Source organism: Phoca vitulina, unplaced genomic scaffold (assembly GCF_004348235.1).
Source record: "Phoca vitulina isolate PV1807 unplaced genomic scaffold, GSC_HSeal_1.0 scaffold31, whole genome shotgun sequence".
In the NCBI taxonomy this organism is placed as follows: Eukaryota; Metazoa; Chordata; class Mammalia; order Carnivora; family Phocidae; genus Phoca; species Phoca vitulina.
The window spans coordinates 20072281-20090500 of record NW_022589734.1 but is presented as its reverse complement, the minus strand read 5'-3'; the positions used below and the strand labels follow the sequence as shown (position 1 = coordinate 20090500).

Here is an 18220-nt window from a genome sequence, read left to right as displayed (position 1 = left end):
GTTTACGGCATTCTCTTTTAATATTAAGCTTCTTTAACCTTAATATATGTTAACAGATTTGAGGATTAATGAACTACTCAAAATGCGTCTTATGCAAAGGTTAGTTTTTAGAAAGTGTCCAAGCAAGGTAACGGTAAAGGTAATAAGTGTTTGTCCTCAGATTCAAAAACTCCCACCTGAGTAAGCTCCTACGGCCAAGAGGACAAGCACCACACTCTAGGACAAACACAGTCAGGGCAAGAGCTACGACGATGTCAAGCAGTGAGTCCATGAAGGAGTAACTTCACATCTGGTCTCCAGCATACATGTTGCAGGCAGATTGTACACAATCCGTGCTACCTCTGAGAAGGTCAGCTTGTCTAATTCTTACATAAATACTACTACAAAGTTTAAAACGTAGTACATTAGGAAAAAATAAGGTGTTAACAAAGTTAATGGCTTCTAAGAATTTTATAGAAAGACTATTTATAACATGAAATTCACTTTTCATCTATCACATTATCGCTACAGTGATCATGCAAGAGAATACTGCCATCTATTGTCCAAGAGCTAAAAATACATCATATCTTTAATCCAAACCCACTGAATTGTTCAAGGCCAGAAAGAGCCAACACTACTTTACACATTCAAGGGTCAATATCTCAAAAAAAAGTTTTTCCCAAAAATCAAAGACAGTAACACAAAAAACAGACTTTTAAGTGAAGCTTCCATGGTAATTATCATCTACTCTTTTCTTTAAAGAAAGAAAATTAAACACAGACTATTTCTAAATAAATTATCCAAAATAAAGTTTTACAAAATCTAAAAGGTAATCTGGATCATTAAGCAATTAAGCAAATATCAAGTTTCTGAAAATCTTTGATTTTTCTCTCCTAAAAAGTCTAAAATATTAAAAGTGGAAAATAAGTTGTTCAATACCAGAACGCCAGCAATTTTAAAATAGTCATCGTCACACAAGTTAGCACCGCACAGCAATTTATTCACAAAAATACAACTACACATGAATTGAACTATTAGTAATACCTACATAGTACAAGACATACAAACAAGAATTAAGTAACCTAAAAAGGTCAGGCCAAAAGTGGAAGAGGATGAAAGATGATATTCAAGTTCCCAAAGACAAAAAGACAAACCTTTCCCATATCTACTAGGTAAGAAAACTGAGAGAAAGAGTTCAAAACTTTTTTCGAAATAAATTACCACATAAGTCATTAACTATTACTGGTATTTCACTTTGGATGTAATACCAGGCTAAGAAAAATTATGACCTAGAACCAACACATTGTAGAATTCACAAGCGTGAACTAGACTTTCTCTTTGTCTGTTTAAAAGGTGAAGATTCTAATCAACCATGCAAGTTTACTCTCAAACAGAAGGGAAATAATGCCTGGGATTTAAAAAAAAAAATAAGGTTGACACTAATCAATTTGTATAGATAACCCACAATTTACTACAAAATCAAAACTAGTGATTATGCCACTTAATAAACTGTAGATTCAAAGACATGTAGTTTTGTGCTTCACATGATAAAGGAGACTCTTGGGGGGCGCCTGGGTGGCTCAGTCAGTTAAGCGTCCGCCTTCAGCTCAGGTCATGATCCCAGGGTCCTGGGATTGAGCCCCACGTACTGCTCCCTGCTCAGCAGCGAGTCTGCTTCTCCCTCTCCCTCTGCCCCTGCTCGTGCTCTCTCTCTCACTCACCCTCTCTCAAATAAAATCTTTTTTTAAAAACAGGAGACACATTAAAAAAAATACACCCTCCCAAAAAAAAAAAAAAGGAGACTCTTGGGCCAACGAGATGAAAAGTAACAGAAACTAAATATTTCCATGCTCCATTTAAAGAAGGAAAAAGAAAACTAGAATATAGAGATCAGAAAAAGGAGCATGCATCCTATTTTATATCATGTAATGAGGAGTCCCAACACCCTGTTAAAATGTATTAAGACATTTTTAAAATGTTATGTTCCACTGAAGCATCACAAAATTTAAACAAAACTGCGTATCAAATTTAAATTTTAGGGACTTAACTAGAGAATCCCATTCAGTTTTTACAATATAAAGCATAATATAATTCCTGATGTAATGAAAAGCAATTTTCCTCCATTTCTCAGTCATCTTGGACACATTTTAAAATAAAGACAACCTCCTTACAAGACCTTCCAGGTAAAATGGGTAAATTGTATGGGTAAATAAAATGTAAATTATACTTCATTACAGTTGTTTAAAATTAAAAAAAAAAAAAACTTATAGGGCAAACATTGATCACAATACACCACGTAAGCCACATAGTATCTTTACTACAATGCTTTCCTTGAGAGGTATACAAATTGGGCTCCATTTTCAGGTGACATAACCTTCTACAAGGGGACCACAAAAGCAAGTTATGCATAATATATGGCAATCGATTATATATACCAATGGCCTTCCAAACTGAAGCATTTCTAAGACTGAATTATGTATTAATGGTTTTCCAGTTCCATTTGTCCATATCTTTCCAAATGATGGAGTCTTTCATTAATACATACATACAAGATGCACAAACATTATACTAATTCTGTTACACTCTTAATTCTCTTCAAACCTGTTCCCAACTATTCCCACTTTCAAAATCCTATTTTAACCCCCTTAGATCGCTCATCTTCCTCAACTTCAACCAATGCATCTTTTACCTTGTTAGCATTCCCAATCCACTTTCTAACAAAAGCAGACCTTCTTTACTCAATTCCTTCTGCAATCACAAAATGACTTTTCCTGGCTCAAGCTAGCCATTCCAGAAATCCAAGTATAGGATTCCAAAATTTCATTCTCCTGTAACATGAGGTCTGGTCAAAAAGAGGCTGTCTAGTTTCACTAAAAAGCCAGCTATTTATTATACATACTAAAATGCAATGTGCCTACAGGTCTCATTTTACATTCAGAGATCTCCAAATTACTTTCTTGCATCAAATCTTAATACTGCGAGTTGTTTTGTTTTCGTCAAAAGGTAAGAATACTACCAAACCTCTTAAAAGACTTCTATCCTTGAAAGCTGAACTTTTTGGAAAGACTTGGAAGAAAGAATACAGCTCTGTGATCCAATAACAACGGTCATCTCTCCCACAATAGGTACATCACCATTACTTTTTCTAAATCACATCCTGAAAAAATGTCTGCTTCTACCACCCGTGCTGTCAGATCCTTATACTAAGCTTATAGTAAAATTCTCAACTTTCAATGTGAAATAATGTTTTTCCAGTTATCTTTGCCATTATTAAGATTTATGAACAATATTCCTAGTGGTTCATGCAAATAACCTAATATATGAATATGGCCATAGGAACCAGGGAGCAAAGGTAAAAGTGAATTACTGGCAGGGGCACGTGGGTGGCTCAGTCGGTTTAGCATCTGACCCTTGGTTTCGGCTCATGTCACGATGTCAGGGTTGTGGGATCGGGGTCCACGCTCAGCGCAGTCTGCTTGTCCCTCTCTCTCTACTCCCCCCCACCCCACCACACACAAATGAATAAATAATAAAATCTTTTTTTTTTTAAAGTGAAGTACTGGAAGTACTTTTATTTTTTTTTTTAAAGATTTACTTATTTATTTTAGAGAGAGAGAGAACAAACAGGAAGGAGAGGCAGAGGGAGGGAGAGAAAGGAAGCAGACTGCTGAGAGCGGAGCCTGTCTTAGGGCTCAATCCCAAAAACCTGAGATCATGACCTGAGGCAAAAGAGTCAGACCTTAACCGACTGAGCTAGCCAAGTGCCCCAGGAAGTACTTTTAAAAATAATTACCTTAAGCCTATAGTTTTCCAGCACAGAGGACAGAGAAAGTAAAAGCTTATAAAAATAGCCTGAAATGCCCCCATGAAGAGGAAAGTTAGATCAAAAGATATAGTTCCTATTCAATGTACAAAAGACCTTGTTTCCTCTAAAAATAAATAAATAAATAAAACAAAACCAAAAAAAAAAACGTTTCTATGTTTAACACCGAGCTTTAAAACAGACTCAACCGTATCTATGAGTGGATAACCACCCCTCATACTACACTCTGCAAATCATCAGAGCAGAATTTATGTTCACTATGACTTCCAGATGGACTTCAGAAGGCATCACCTTTAGCTACAGAATACAGAATTTCTCCAAGGAAACTCTGGGTTACACTTAATAAAATGTCTACTCAGCACATAACTTAATACCTCATTGTAAATAGTCACTACTAATATATGTAATTTAAGTCAGAAACCTAAATGTCAGGATTTTTTAAGTAATTCTTTAAAAGCCTAGGTAAACAAAGTCTTTGTTCTCTCTTTATCTTCAGGTACAATCTATACAAAATTAGCAATAGACATGAATGTGTGTTATGAACTGTAACACATTATACACAGGTAAATATTAGCCATGATGATTAAGGAACAGGAAGGCTAGATTAAAGAGCTCTTGTGGAAGGCCTACACTAGGACAGCTGATGATTCTTTCATTGAATTCCACTAGAGATTCTCGAATACAAAAATCAAGATGTTTCATTTGGGGGATGGGGAGATGGGCAAATGAGTGAAGGAGTGTAGGAAATACAGGCCTCCAGTTACGGAATGAGTGAGTCACAGTAATAAAAGATACAGGACAGGGAACACAGTCAACAGTCTTCTAAGAGTGTTGTATGTGACAGATGGGAGCTACACTTGTAGTGAGAACAGCAGAACATAGAGAGCTACCGAATCACTATGTTGCACACCTGAACCTAATGTAACAGGTGTGTCAAATAAAACTTAAAAAAATTTTAACAGAAATAGAGTACCAGTGTTCACATATTACTGTGAAGATTAAATGAAGGAATATGGAGGCCCAGCACATGGTAAACCCCAAACGAACATAGGTAATTATTGTTATCAAAGCAAAAAGGAAAGAAGATGTTATATTTATGTTCCACCAGGAGATGACTTTACAGTTATGATAAATGAGGTGAAAATGGACCAGGCAGCTCTCAGCCAACAATGCTATCTATAACTAAAGTAACAGCTCACTGCCAGCTCCCAACACAGCGCTGAAATTAAGAAACTGAGCATATTCCTGAGGTATGGATTCCAGTGGTAAGTATCCCCCTTTCTCTCCTCTCCAAAACAACAACACTAAAAAAAAAAAAAAAAAAAAAAAGGCTTCTAATAAGGATTGTACATAAGAGTCCTAAAAGTCTTTCAGGAGAAATTTCAAAATGTTGGGCAGCAAAAAAATAAATAAATAAAAAGCAACAACAAAAAACACCACAACCTATCTAATAAAACCTACCCAGTATTAGGTTTCCATACTGACCTGCCTTCGAAGTATCAAGTTAGAGCAACTACACGGTATGAAGCAAAGAGCAGCGGTCATGCTGACAGCCAGCCAAGTGCAATGTCCACTCTAGCACAGAGTAGTTGGGTAAAGGTGTGCAAAGCACGTGTCTCCCATCTCCCAGTCTCAATCTGCTGGTCTTAAAATATGTGGTAACCTCCTGCCAAAGTTACTTCATCTGATCCTTGCAATAACTTATGTGAAATGCCTAACACTGTAGACTTTCAACTAATTCAACTCCCTTGCCTGGAAAATGTGTACAAAAAACCTGATTTCACTTAAAATTAGCTGGCACAAAATACTGTGTCACCTAAGAGAAGCAAAATATACATTTTTCATTTAGTTTCATTTTGAAGGTGAAGGTCCACTGCTTTTTCAGCTACCCACAGAATTGGTCTATGCATCTTAATATCTTTTGATTATATAGGTAAGCTCAAGATATTAATTGAAATGTCATGGTAACCAGTTCTTAAAAAAAAACAGATTAAGGGGTGCCTGGTGGCTCAGTCGTTAAGCGTCTGCCTTCAGCTCAGGTCATGATCCCAGGGTTCTGGAATCAAGCCCCGCATCGGGCTCCCTGCTCTGCAGGAAGTCTGCTTCTCCCTTTCCCATTCCCCCTGCTTGTGTTCCCTCTCTCTGTCAAGTAAATAAATAAAATCTTTAAAAAAAAAAAAAAACAGATTAAAGCAGGCAAAGTGGGTTTTTTTTCTCTCAAGAAACTTTATGTGCATTCATACTTTAATTATGTACAAATGTGATTTCCAAAAAATCCAAGTCCAAACACAAAAATGTAGCTTTAATGTCCTTAAAACTCTACTGACCCATAAGTGTAGTCCTTGAATGTATTCCTTACACAAACATCTGGGTATACCAATCTAATATATCCCATTAATCTCAGTCTTAAAATTTAAAGCTATTTCAAATTAAATGGCCAGGTCCAGGAAATAAGCTTCCACTTTGGACATTCAATTATATTATCTCCTATACCATAGAAACTAGTACTTGTTTCTACAAACAGATTTTCTTAATTCAAACATAAAATGTTATATTCTAATAGATGCAAAAATCCTCAACAAAATATTAGCAAACCAAATCCAACAATACATTAAAAAAAATCATACACCACAATCAAGAGGGATTTGTTCCCGGGATGCAAGGGTGATTCAATATTCACAAAACAATCAACAATCAATGTGACAGGTCACATCAATAAGAGAAAGGATAAAAACCACACGATCATTTCAACAGATGCAGAAAAAGCATTCAACCAAGTACAGCATCCATTCATGATAAAAACCCTCTGCAAAGTAGGTCTAGAGGGAACATACCTCAACATAATGAAGTCCATATACGACAAACCCACAGCCATCATACTCAATGGTGAAAAACAGTTTCCCCTAAGATCAGGAACAAGACAAGAAGATATTTGCCAATTTGCTCACCACTGGAAGTCCTAGTCAGAGCAATCAGACAACAAAAAGAAATAAAAAATATCCAAATTGCTAAGGAAGAAGTAAAACTCTCACTAGCTGCAGATGACATGATACTAAATATAAAAACCCCAAAAGACTCCAACAAGAAACTCCTAGAACTGATAAATGAATTTAGTAAAGTGACAGGATCCAAAACCAATGTACAGAAATCTGTTGTATTTCTTTACACTAATAATGAAGCAGCAGAAAGTGAAATTAAGAAAAAAATCCCATTTGCAATTGCACCAAAGACAATAATATATCTAGGAATAAACTTAACCAAAGAGATAAAAGACCTATACTCTAAAAACTATAAAACAGTGATGAAAGAAATTCAAGATGATTACTGAAATGGAAAGACATTCCACGCTCATGGGTTAGAAGAACAAATATTGTTAAAATATCTGTACCATCCAAAGCAATCTACAGATTTAATGTAATCCCTGACAAAATACCAACAGCATTTTTCACAGAACTAGAACAACCCTATAATTTGTATGAAACCACAGAAGACCCCAAATAGCCAAGGCAATCTTGAAAAAGAAATATAAAACTGGAGGTATCATAATTCCAGATTTCAAGTTATATTACAAAGCAGTAATAATTAAAACAGTATGGTACTGGGTGGCTCAGTCGGTTAAGCATCTGACTCTTGGTTTCAGCTCAGGGCATGATCTCAGGGTCATGGGGTCAAGGCCCGCAACAGGCTCCACACTCAGCAGGGAGCCTGCTTCTCCCTCTCCCTCTGCTCCTCCCCGGCTCATGCTCTCTCTCTCTCTCTCTCTCAAATAAATAAATAAAATCTTAAAAAAAAGAAAAACAGTATGGTACTGCATAAATATACAGACATAAACCAATGGAACAGAACAGAAAACCCAAAAATAAACCCACAATTATATGGTCAATTAATCTTCAAAAAAGGAAGAATATCCAATGGGGGAAAAGACAGTCTCCTCAACAAACGTTGCAAAAACTGGACAGCAACATGCAAAAGAATGAAACTGGACCATTTTCTTACACCATACACAAAAATAAACTCAAAATGGATTAAAGACCTAAATATGAGACCTGAAACAATACAAATCCTTGAAGAGAACACAGGCAGTAATTTCTCTGAGATCAGTAATAGCATTATTTTTCTAGATAGGTCTCCTGAGGCAGGGAAAATAAAAGCAAAAATAATCTATTGGGACATCAAAATAAAAAGCTTCTGCACAGCAAAGGAAACAATCAACAAAACTGAAAGGCAACCTACAGAATAGAAGAAGATATTTGCCAATGACAGACCAATAACCCCAATAAAGGGTTAGTATCCAAAATATAAAAAAAACTCATACATACAACTCAACACCCAAAAAACAAATAATCCAATTAAAAAACAGGCAGAAGACATGAACAGACATTTGTCCAAAGACGATAGAAAGATGGTCAATAAATATATGAAAAGATGTTCAAAATCACTTATCATCAGGGAAATGCAAATCAAAACTACAATGAGATATCATCTCACACCTCTGAGACTGTCTAAAATCAAAAACACAAGAAACAACCAGTGTTGGTGAGGATGTGGAGAAAGGGGAACCCTCTTGCACTGTTGGTGGGAATGTAAACTGGTGTAGCTAGTGTGGAGAACAGTATGGAGGTTCCTCAAAAAATTAAAACAGAACTACTCTATGATCCAGTAATCACACTACTGGGTATTTACCCAAAAAATATGAAAACCCTAATTCAAAGGGATACATGCACCCCTATGTTTATAGCAGCATTATCTACAACAGCCAAACTATGGAGGCAGCCCAAGTGTCCATCAATTGATGAATGGATAAAGAAGAGGTGGTGTGTGTGTGTGCGTGTGTATATATTCCTAAATATAGGAATTCATACACACACACACACAGAAATATTATTCAGCCATAAAAAGGAATGAAATCTTGCCATTTGCAACAACGTGGATAGAACTAAAAAGTATTATGCTAGGAGAACTACTTCAGTCAGAGAAAGACAAATACCATATGATCTCACTCACATGTGGAATTTAAGAAACAAAAGAGCAAAGGAAGAAAAGAGACAAACCAAGAAGCAGACTCTTAACTATAGAGAACAAACTGATGGCTACCAGAGGGGAGGTGGGTAGGGGATAGGTGAAAAAGATGATGGGGATTAAAGAGTACACTTACCATGATAAAAAAAAAATGTTATTTCTGACTTCACAAAGCATTTCTAAAATATAAATTGTAAAAGCTCTTTTAACAAAGCAGGTCCTACTTCACTGTATCACAAAAGAATACATTAACAGCTTGACCATTTACCAAAATAACTTCTACATGTAACACACAGTATGTCGGCTGTTCCTCTGCTAAGAAACAATAACCTTTTCGCCTGCTGGAACCCACGTCCAGTCCACGTCCACACCCTCACACCTCCTAGCGCTACGCCCTGCTGCACACGTCATGTTCAGACAGCACTTGTGCAATGAATAAATGATATACAAATACCCAAAGGAACTGTCAAGAACTGTAAAAGCCCAGCAATTTAAAAACGATTTCTCTGAAACTGGGGACACCCACGCTAAATGCCCTATTCCAACCTACGTAAGCTTATCACAAATATTCCACGTATATAATTCACATTTTTCTCTTATGTCTATGAACTAGAACCTCAGTCAATGGCCTTGCAATGGATTTTTTTCCACTAACCAAAAAGCATATGCTATGTTTATTCACAGCAGGCACAGCTACAAACTACACGTAACACTCTTTCCAGCATCTCTCCTCCCTCCAATGTATCTCTATCTGAAGCATCTCCAGGGACGCCTGGGTGGCTCAGTCAGTTAGGCGTCTGCCTTCAGCTCAGGTCATGATCTCAGGGTCCCTGGGATCAAGTCCCGCATCAGGCTCCGTGCTCAGTGCAGAGACTGTTTCTCCCTCTGCCTGCCGCTCCCCCTGCTTGTGCTCTCTCTCAAACGGATAATTAAAATCTTAAAAAAAAAAAAAAAAAGACACAGTGGACAAACAGCTAATTGTCACAGTAAGCATCTGAGATTTCACTATGGAATAATTACATTCCTGGATGCACATAGTTAAAAGTAATTTCAAGTATATACCCACATAATCTCTCTTTTGTCCCCAAATAGTAAAAATATCTATTATTGGTAACTGAGAGCTAATTTTTAATTTCTTATATACTGTTTCCAAAAATCTGTGTATATTTCACATAATCTATATTTTATACTTATTTCACATCAATTATAAAGTTAAAAGAAAATATTTTAGGTCTACATTTGATCCATAAAACATTTTTAATTATTTAGCAATAATAATTTTTATAAACTCCCACCATTCCACAGTAATGGAAGAGACTACTGGCACAGATAACCCAGAAATCATTCATCTCATATATTTAACCTAAGTATAGAATCTGTACTGATTTCCTTTAAATGTCTTATAGAAGCTACTATTGTTCATTCTTCCTGGGCTACAGCACCTGACCAGTGAGAAAAGTGATTCCACAGTCTGCTGCATGCAAGCCAGACTAGAATTAAACACGGACTATAGGGCGCCTAGGTGGCTCAGTCGTTATGCGTCTGCCTTCGGCTCAGGTCATGATCCCAGTGTCCTGGGATTGAGCCCCACATCGGGCTCCCTGCTCCACGGGAAGCCTGCTTCTCCCTCTCCCACTCCCCCTGCTTGTGTTTCCTCTCTCGCTGTGTCTCTCTCTGTCAAATAAATAAAATCTTTTAAAAAAATAAATTAAAAAAATAAAATAAAATAAACACGGACTATAAATTTCTAAAGTGGGGACAATCAACAGTACATAATGTTAATACAAATATATACAGGCAATGCAACTACGTAAAAGTAATATACCACACTAATAAGAAAAATAAATTTCATGTTCAAGTGATTGCTCCCTTGATCCTCCCTTTTCACTATTCCCAAATAAGCAGCTAAAACTGGTTATACATAACAAAACTTAGTATTGGGGCGCCTGGGTGGCTCAGTCGTTAAGAGTCTGCCTTCGGCTCAGGTCATGATCCCAGGGTTCTGAGATCGAGCCCCGCATCGGGCTCTCTGCTCAGCAGGAAGCCTGCTTCTCCCTCTCCCTCTCCCACTCCCCCTGCTTGTGTTCCCTCTCTCGCTGTGTCTCTCTCTGTCAAATAAATAAATAAAAATCTTAAAAAAAAACAAAAAACAAAATTTAGTATTCTTGTATAAATACATCAGGACTATTGTTTTACCTTTATTATTTAGAAAGGTACTGTAATAAGACCAAATACAAATTGCTAATGGACTAAAATTTAAATTAAAACATGTCAGATATTTAACGCCACCCAGGAAAAGTCAAGCTCATTTTTTTGTAATGTTTTAGGAAATTATCTCAGAGGCTTTTGTCCGAATACCCAAACTGCACCATCAGGATGTATTAAGGCAAACCCACACTAACTTACACTAAAAATTACTAATGAATACAGAAAAATAATTCTTTTTTTTTTAGAGAAATAATTCTAAAAGTTCTAAAAGCACATTTTGATACTTTTATCTAAAGAACAAAATTATTAAGGGTGATTTCGCTGTGTAAAGAATAAGTAATCAAAAACACAGAGTAAGACATTAGGATCATTTAGTTGCTGAAGGACAGACTGCTAGGCAAGAAGCTTCCAATCCTCCCAAATTCTCACAGGCCATCTTGAGGCTAGGACTTTGCCAATCACCCAGACAGAGGCAACTAGAAGCTACAAAACAGTGGTCAAGAGTGACAGAGACTTCACTGCCTGGATGATTTAAGGTAGGACACAATCCCTCCATTCTCATTTGTGAAGTACGGATACCAGTATTTCCTCATCTCCCAAAAAGTAAGTAAGGTAACATACAGAAAGCACTGGGCCAGTGCCCGTCACAAAGCATTCAAATTACGGCCCCACTGCATATACGTGCTGATAGATACAGTAACACAAGATGTGTACACACGCCGGTTACTATATACATGTATTTCCCAGCTCAGTTCACTGAGAGCACCTAGGAGCATGGACACTTCATGGTAGCGAGGAGCACACCTAGTGTCCACAGCTCTCGTTTTGCTCTAAACACCATTCTTCTTATGAAAGGAATCAGAACTCCCTGGAGAAGTGGTTGCTTCCAAGGCTGGGAAAGGGAAAATATGAGACTAGAACATCTTGTGGCGTCAGAAAATAAGGACGTGCTCAAAAAGAATGGGGGCGTGTTGAGAAGACACGGGAGGCAGCCTGAACGAGGCCCTATGGCCAAAGCCGGAACAGTATGGGCAGCAGAATTAATAATGATAGTGTTGGACCATAACCCACAGAATAGAAAAATCAATAGGTAAGTCCATACTGATACATATAAATAAAACAGGGGAGAAAGGATAGTCTTTCCTTACAGAAGAATCCCATGTGGAATTCTGTGGATAAGTGTGGAAGAAAAGAAAACAGATAATCACCACTCAACAAATATTACACTAATGACTGTTGAAAACAAGTTCCATGGACAAATGCTAAAATTATCAAGATATTAAAATTAGTAGAGAAAAGGCTGAGGAGAAATAGGATATTTACTAATTACAATGAGAAAAAATAGTAACTTTACTATAGAGAAATCTGGCAGACACAGTCCACTGGTAATAAGACATATTGATTCATGACAAATTCCCTGATATGATGCATTGAGAACTCAATGTGCCCTTCTTGCCAAGACTGCATACATAACCTTACTCTAATCATGAGAAAACATCCGACAAACCCAAGCTGGGGGGCATTCTGCAAAATAACTAGTAACTCATTGGTTTTCCTCAGCAGTCCACAGACATAAAAAACAAGAAAAAAATTGAGGAACTGTCACAGACTGAAGGAGGCTAAGGAGACATTACAAATAAATATAAAGTGAGATCCTAGATTGGATCCTGGAACAGAAGAAGAATGTAAATGGGAAAACTGGCATAATTCAAATAAGATACACAGTTTAGGTAAAAGTACTGCTCTAATGTTAACTGCCCAGTTTATTAATTACAGTGTAATTATGTAAGATGCTATTAGGGGAAGCTGGGTAATGGACATAAGCAAACTGTAATTTTACTACTTTTCTGTAATTATAAATTCATTTCAAAATAGTTTTTTGAAGTATTTTTAAAATATAATATCTGTAATTATCCAATGTATAAAATAGCTATCATTTTGTTTTGCCTTAAAATCATTAAATTATGTTAAAATATACTCTAACTGTTGAAACTAAAATATGTATCTCTAAAAAACTTAGCTCTGAAACATTTAATCAAGAAAATACATTACAGATCTCATTACCTGTAATTTCATATCCATAAGCAGCTAGTTGTCCAGCCATATACTCTCCATCCGAATTATTATGAGAACAACCCCATGTTCGCATCCAAATTTTCTGTATGCCTGGAATAGTGCTATTAAACAATCAATTAAAAAAAAAGTAAGTCTCATCAAGGGATTTTTAGAACAAGAAAACACAAGATGATTTCTGAGCACATTATTCAAAAACACACAGCAACCCTTCACAATCTATTCATGAAATGCATGAATCCACAATCAGTTGTTACTAAGTCTATAATCAAGATAAAATAACCACAGAATTCTAAGACTCTCTACATAAAAAGATCTCCTTTTTCTCTGAATTATATTTTAAATTAAGACTCTCTACATAACAAGATCTCCTTTTGCTCAGAATTGTATTTTAAATTCAGTACTACTAATGTACTATCACAAAGTTAAACTCATAGAAAGGTAAATACAAGTAACAGCAAAGAAAATGGTTCTAGCAACAGAAGCAAAGAAAAACTAAGTACATCTACCTGCTCACTCACTCCTATATAACAGTTACAATCTTTATTTTATAACTTAGATATAAATAGCTGAATCAAAACAGAAAAACTATCACCCTGTAGCATAATTAAAAATATTCCAGGGTGCCTGGGTGGCTCAGTCGTTAAGCATCTGCCTTCGGCTCAGGTCACGATCCCAGGGTCCTGGGATCAAGCCCCACCTCGGGCTCCCTGCTCTGCGGGAAGCCTGCTTCTCCCGGAAGCCTGCTTCTCCCTCTCTCACTCCCCCTGCTTGTGTTCCCTCTCTCTCTGTGTCTCTCTCTCAAATAAATAAAATCTAAAAAAAAAAAATATTCCATACATAAAAATAGAGTTATAAAAATGTAATATTTTTAGGAAGGATAAAAAAGGACTTTCAATTTGGACTGGCCTATTAATTTAAAAATTAAATAGAAATTACCTTAAAGACATATTCAAAACAAATTTGATAAAGTTCAGTCATTAAAATATTAAGAAAAGTTTAAATTCACAGATTTTAAAAGCTTACTGTTCCGAACAAAATAACCAAGTGTATTAAAACTTTTCAACAATTTACTATCTAAACAAATATAGGCATATTAAAGCTATACAACTGCATAATCCTTTCTGGCTAGGTTGTTTTAGAATTCCACTCAATTACAGACCTAACAGATTAAACAGCATGAATTTACTTGTGCCCAGTGCCTTTAGCTGATCCGTAAGTATCTGTAAATTTGTTAAGAAAAATGAAATACCCAAACCACCAAACCACCACTATCTCATAAGAATTAAAAATTCCAGTAAAAGTTTTAATTTGGAAGTAACACAAGATTCCATACCAACTACAGTAATATCAGAGATCCTGGGGCAGTGGAGGTCGGTGGTGAGGGGTGGAGGGGAGAGATCCTACGTTTGTGCCAAATAGTGCCCTTGGCCCTGTCTTCAAGAAACATGCCATCTGACATTTTTTTCTTTTTTAAGAAATTATTTTGCTAAATTTAAAACTATTCAAATAAAAAAATAAATCTACGTATCTGCTCTCAAAAGTTCAAAAGACTTTCAGAAAGAGACATTATGTATATCACATGCGGTAGTACCAGTTTCTTCCCTGGTGGGATACTGACTATAATTTCAAATAAGAGCTTACCTGTCACTTGGTGGACTGTTTTCCTCTTGCAAATATTTTTGGGTGTTTCTCTTTCGTGCCTTTGGAACAACGTGCTTTCGTGCAGAATGCCTATCTTGTGGCTTTAAATCTCCCTGTGACACAATATCTTCTATGTCGTCCAGTAGTGTGTCGCAGGACACAGAAGGCATCTTCTCTACTATATAAGAAAGTTATAAATGACGGCAACACGTGAGTCCCTCAGAAATCTGTTTAAAAGAGTATCACCTATGAAATATTCTTGCTGATCTTGAGTCTAATAAAGCCGTTTAGATTTAACCTCAGGTTTATAGAAAACACAAAAGATAAAGAAATGCAAGGAAAAAATCAGACAGATCCTACTAATAATGGGACATCCCAAGGTTCAACTGGATCTATCCCCTCAACAGACCAGTATCACAGAGAAAAAAATAAGCGAGGGACTGTTCATGGTTAAAGGAAACTCAAAAGCGTAACAACTAAAGGTAATTCATGTTCTTGATCATATCATACTTTGTCCAACCAGCTGTAAGATATTTTGGGGACAACTAGGAACATCAGAATATGAAGTGGGTGTTAGATAATATTAGGATACTACTGCAAATCATTAGATGTAAAGTACTGTCCTTATGTTTAAAAATCTTATTTCTGACATTGTATACATGATTTTACTTTTTATTATTTTTAGAAAATCTTTTTAGAGATGCATATTAAATATTTAGAGGTTAAATATCATTATGCCTATAATTTACTTTAAAACAATAAAAATAGATAAGACGTATAGGAAAATATTTTTAAGTCTTAAATGTAAGAAATAGGTGTATTGGTGTTCCTTATCCTATTCTACTTTCCTGAATGTTCAAAATGTTTATAATTAAGAAAATGTGGATACAACTTCCAGGAAGACAGAATAGACATACTTTCCCCTACCCCTCCCACTAAATACAACTAAAACTAGGGACATTATATATAAAATAAACATCAGAAGACTTTAAAAGGTAGAGAGAAAGAGGTAAACTGGCTAGGGACCTGGGAACCCAAGGAACAACATAATGGTGAGTTGCTTGGGGTTTCTTTTGCCTCCTATATCCCAGACTTAAAGCTGAAGAAGCCAGCAACCCAAAAGATGCAGACAATAAAAGCCCCCCCACAAAAGCCTGTTCTCTTTGCGAAGAACCAGAAAAGGGGCAGCCTAGCAGAGACCGAAAATTTTCAGACAATAACCATTCTACTCCATAAAACAAAACAAAACAAACCCCGCAAAACACAAAACTATAGAGTTCCACCTTCTGACTTCTACTTTTGAGGCTGTAATGAGGGACCCCAAAACACTCCACAGGATAGAACCAGAGAAGGCCAGGTAGGGACCCTGAACTTCCAAACCAGCCAACCAACCAGTAATGAACCTCCAGGCCCTCCCCCGCCTAGTCAGTTAAGATCAAACTGATATATAAGTTTAAAATCAAATTCCTATCAAAATCCCAGCAAGATGTTTCATAGACATAGATAAGACTGTTCCAAAATTTATATGGAAAGGTAAAAAAAAAATCAATATATCTGAAACAATTGTGAAAAAGAAATAGTGGGAGGAAGTGGGCTGCCCAATTTTCAGACTTATTATACAGAGACAGTAATCAAGACTATGTGGTATTGGTGGAAGAATAGAAATATGAATCAACAGAACAGAACAGAGACCTGGAAACAGACCCACAGAAATACGCCCATGTGATTTTTTACAAAAGTACAAAAGCAATTCAATAAAGAAAGACAACGTTTCCTATTAGTGCTGGAGCAATGGGACATTTATAGACAAAAAATGAACCTCAATCTAAGTTTCATACCTTATACAAAAATTAACTCAAAATGTATCACGAACTTAAATGTAAAACATAACACTATAAACTTTTAGGAAAAATCATAAGAGAAAATCTTCTAGACCTAGAGCTAGGTGAAGAATTCTTAGACCTGACACCAAAAGCACAATCCATAAAAAGAAAAATTAATAAATCCAGACATCACCAAAATTTTAAACTTTTGCTCTGCAAAAGACCCTCTGAGAACATAAAAAGTCAAGCTACTGAGTGGGAGAAAATTTTTGCAAACCACGTATCTGACAAAGAACTGGTATCTAGAATTCAAAACACAATAGTAAAGGGGTGCCCGGCTGGCTCAGTCGGTGGAGCGTGCAACTCTTGATGTCGAGGTTGTGAGTTCGAGCCCCACGTTGGGTGTAGAGATTGCTTAAAATTAAAATCTTAAAACACACACACACACACACCAGTAAAAAAAAAAAAAATCCAATTAGAAAATGGACAAAAGACACAAAGTCATTTCACCTAAGAGGATATACAGAAGGCAAATAAACACATTTAAAGACAGTCAACATTACTCACCATCTGAGAAATACAAACTCAAACCACAATAAGGTATCACTACACACCTATCAGAATGGCTAAAGGAAAAAACAGTGAGAACACTAAATGCCAACAAGGAAGAAGAGAAACTGGATCACTCACACACTCCTAGTGGGAACATAAAATGGCACAGCCACTCTAGAAAACAGCTGGGCATTTTCTTAAAAAACTAATCATGTAACTACCATGTAACCTGGCAATTACACCTGAGGGTTTATCCAAGAGAAATAAAGGCTTACATATTTCCACAAAAGCCTCAACACAAATGTTTATAACACCTTTCTTTGTAACAGTCAAAACCTACAAACACCTAGACGCCCTTCAGTGGGTGGAAGACTACCACGGAACACTACTCAGCAATAAAACATGTACTATTGATACACACAACACTGGATGAATCTCCAGGGAATTATGCAGTGTGAATAGGGCCAAGACCAAAAGGTTACATACTCTATGGTTACATTTATGTAACTTACTTGAAACCAAAGTAACAAAATTACAGAAATGGGGAATACAACAGAGGTTACCAGGGATTAAGCAGAGGACGGGCAGTCTCGAGAGAAGTGAATGTGGCTATCAAAAGGCAACATGAGAGATCCTTGGAGTGATGGAAATGTTCTACATCCTGACTCTATCAATGTCAGTATCCCGGCTGCGATACTATATTACAGTTTTGCAAGATGTTACCACTGGAGAAAACTGGATAAACCTTAGAGCATCTCCACGTAATTTTTATTACTGAAAGTGATTCTATAATTATGTGAAAATAAAGTAATTAAGAAAAAAATTATCTGAAAAGAAAAAGGAATATATACTTGAGTACACTGACTAAGAGTACTACTACTACGTTTAGACATGAAGCAAGTGGTCATTCATTAACCATTCACAACTCCATGAGTTTGGTGGTGTTACTATCCTCACTTTAAAGAGCCATCTGAAACACAGAGAAGCTAACTTACCCAAAGAACAACCACCATGCCAAATGAGCCCAAGCCCATTTGCTGCACAGCACTCGACTACCTACTTAATGTAGATACACCGAATGACTACTAATCCTCATCTG

General features: G+C 36.4%; 1 protein-coding gene across 4 annotated transcripts in view; it reads right to left on the bottom strand.

The window, feature by feature from the left end:
• Window positions 1-18220, bottom strand: part of CDKAL1 (CDK5 regulatory subunit associated protein 1 like 1) — a 708317-nt gene that overhangs the window by 677915 nt on the left and 12182 nt on the right. For all 4 annotated transcript variants that reach the window (XM_032424786.1, XM_032424785.1, XM_032424783.1 and 1 more), the window contains 2 exons: window positions 14747-14924; window positions 13094-13206 (listed from right to left, as the gene is read on the bottom strand). In XM_032424786.1, coding sequence (XP_032280677.1) covers window positions 13094-13206; window positions 14747-14916 — 283 coding nt within the window. In that variant the 5' untranslated portion in view covers window positions 14917-14924. The remainder of the gene's footprint in view (window positions 1-13093; window positions 13207-14746; window positions 14925-18220) is intronic.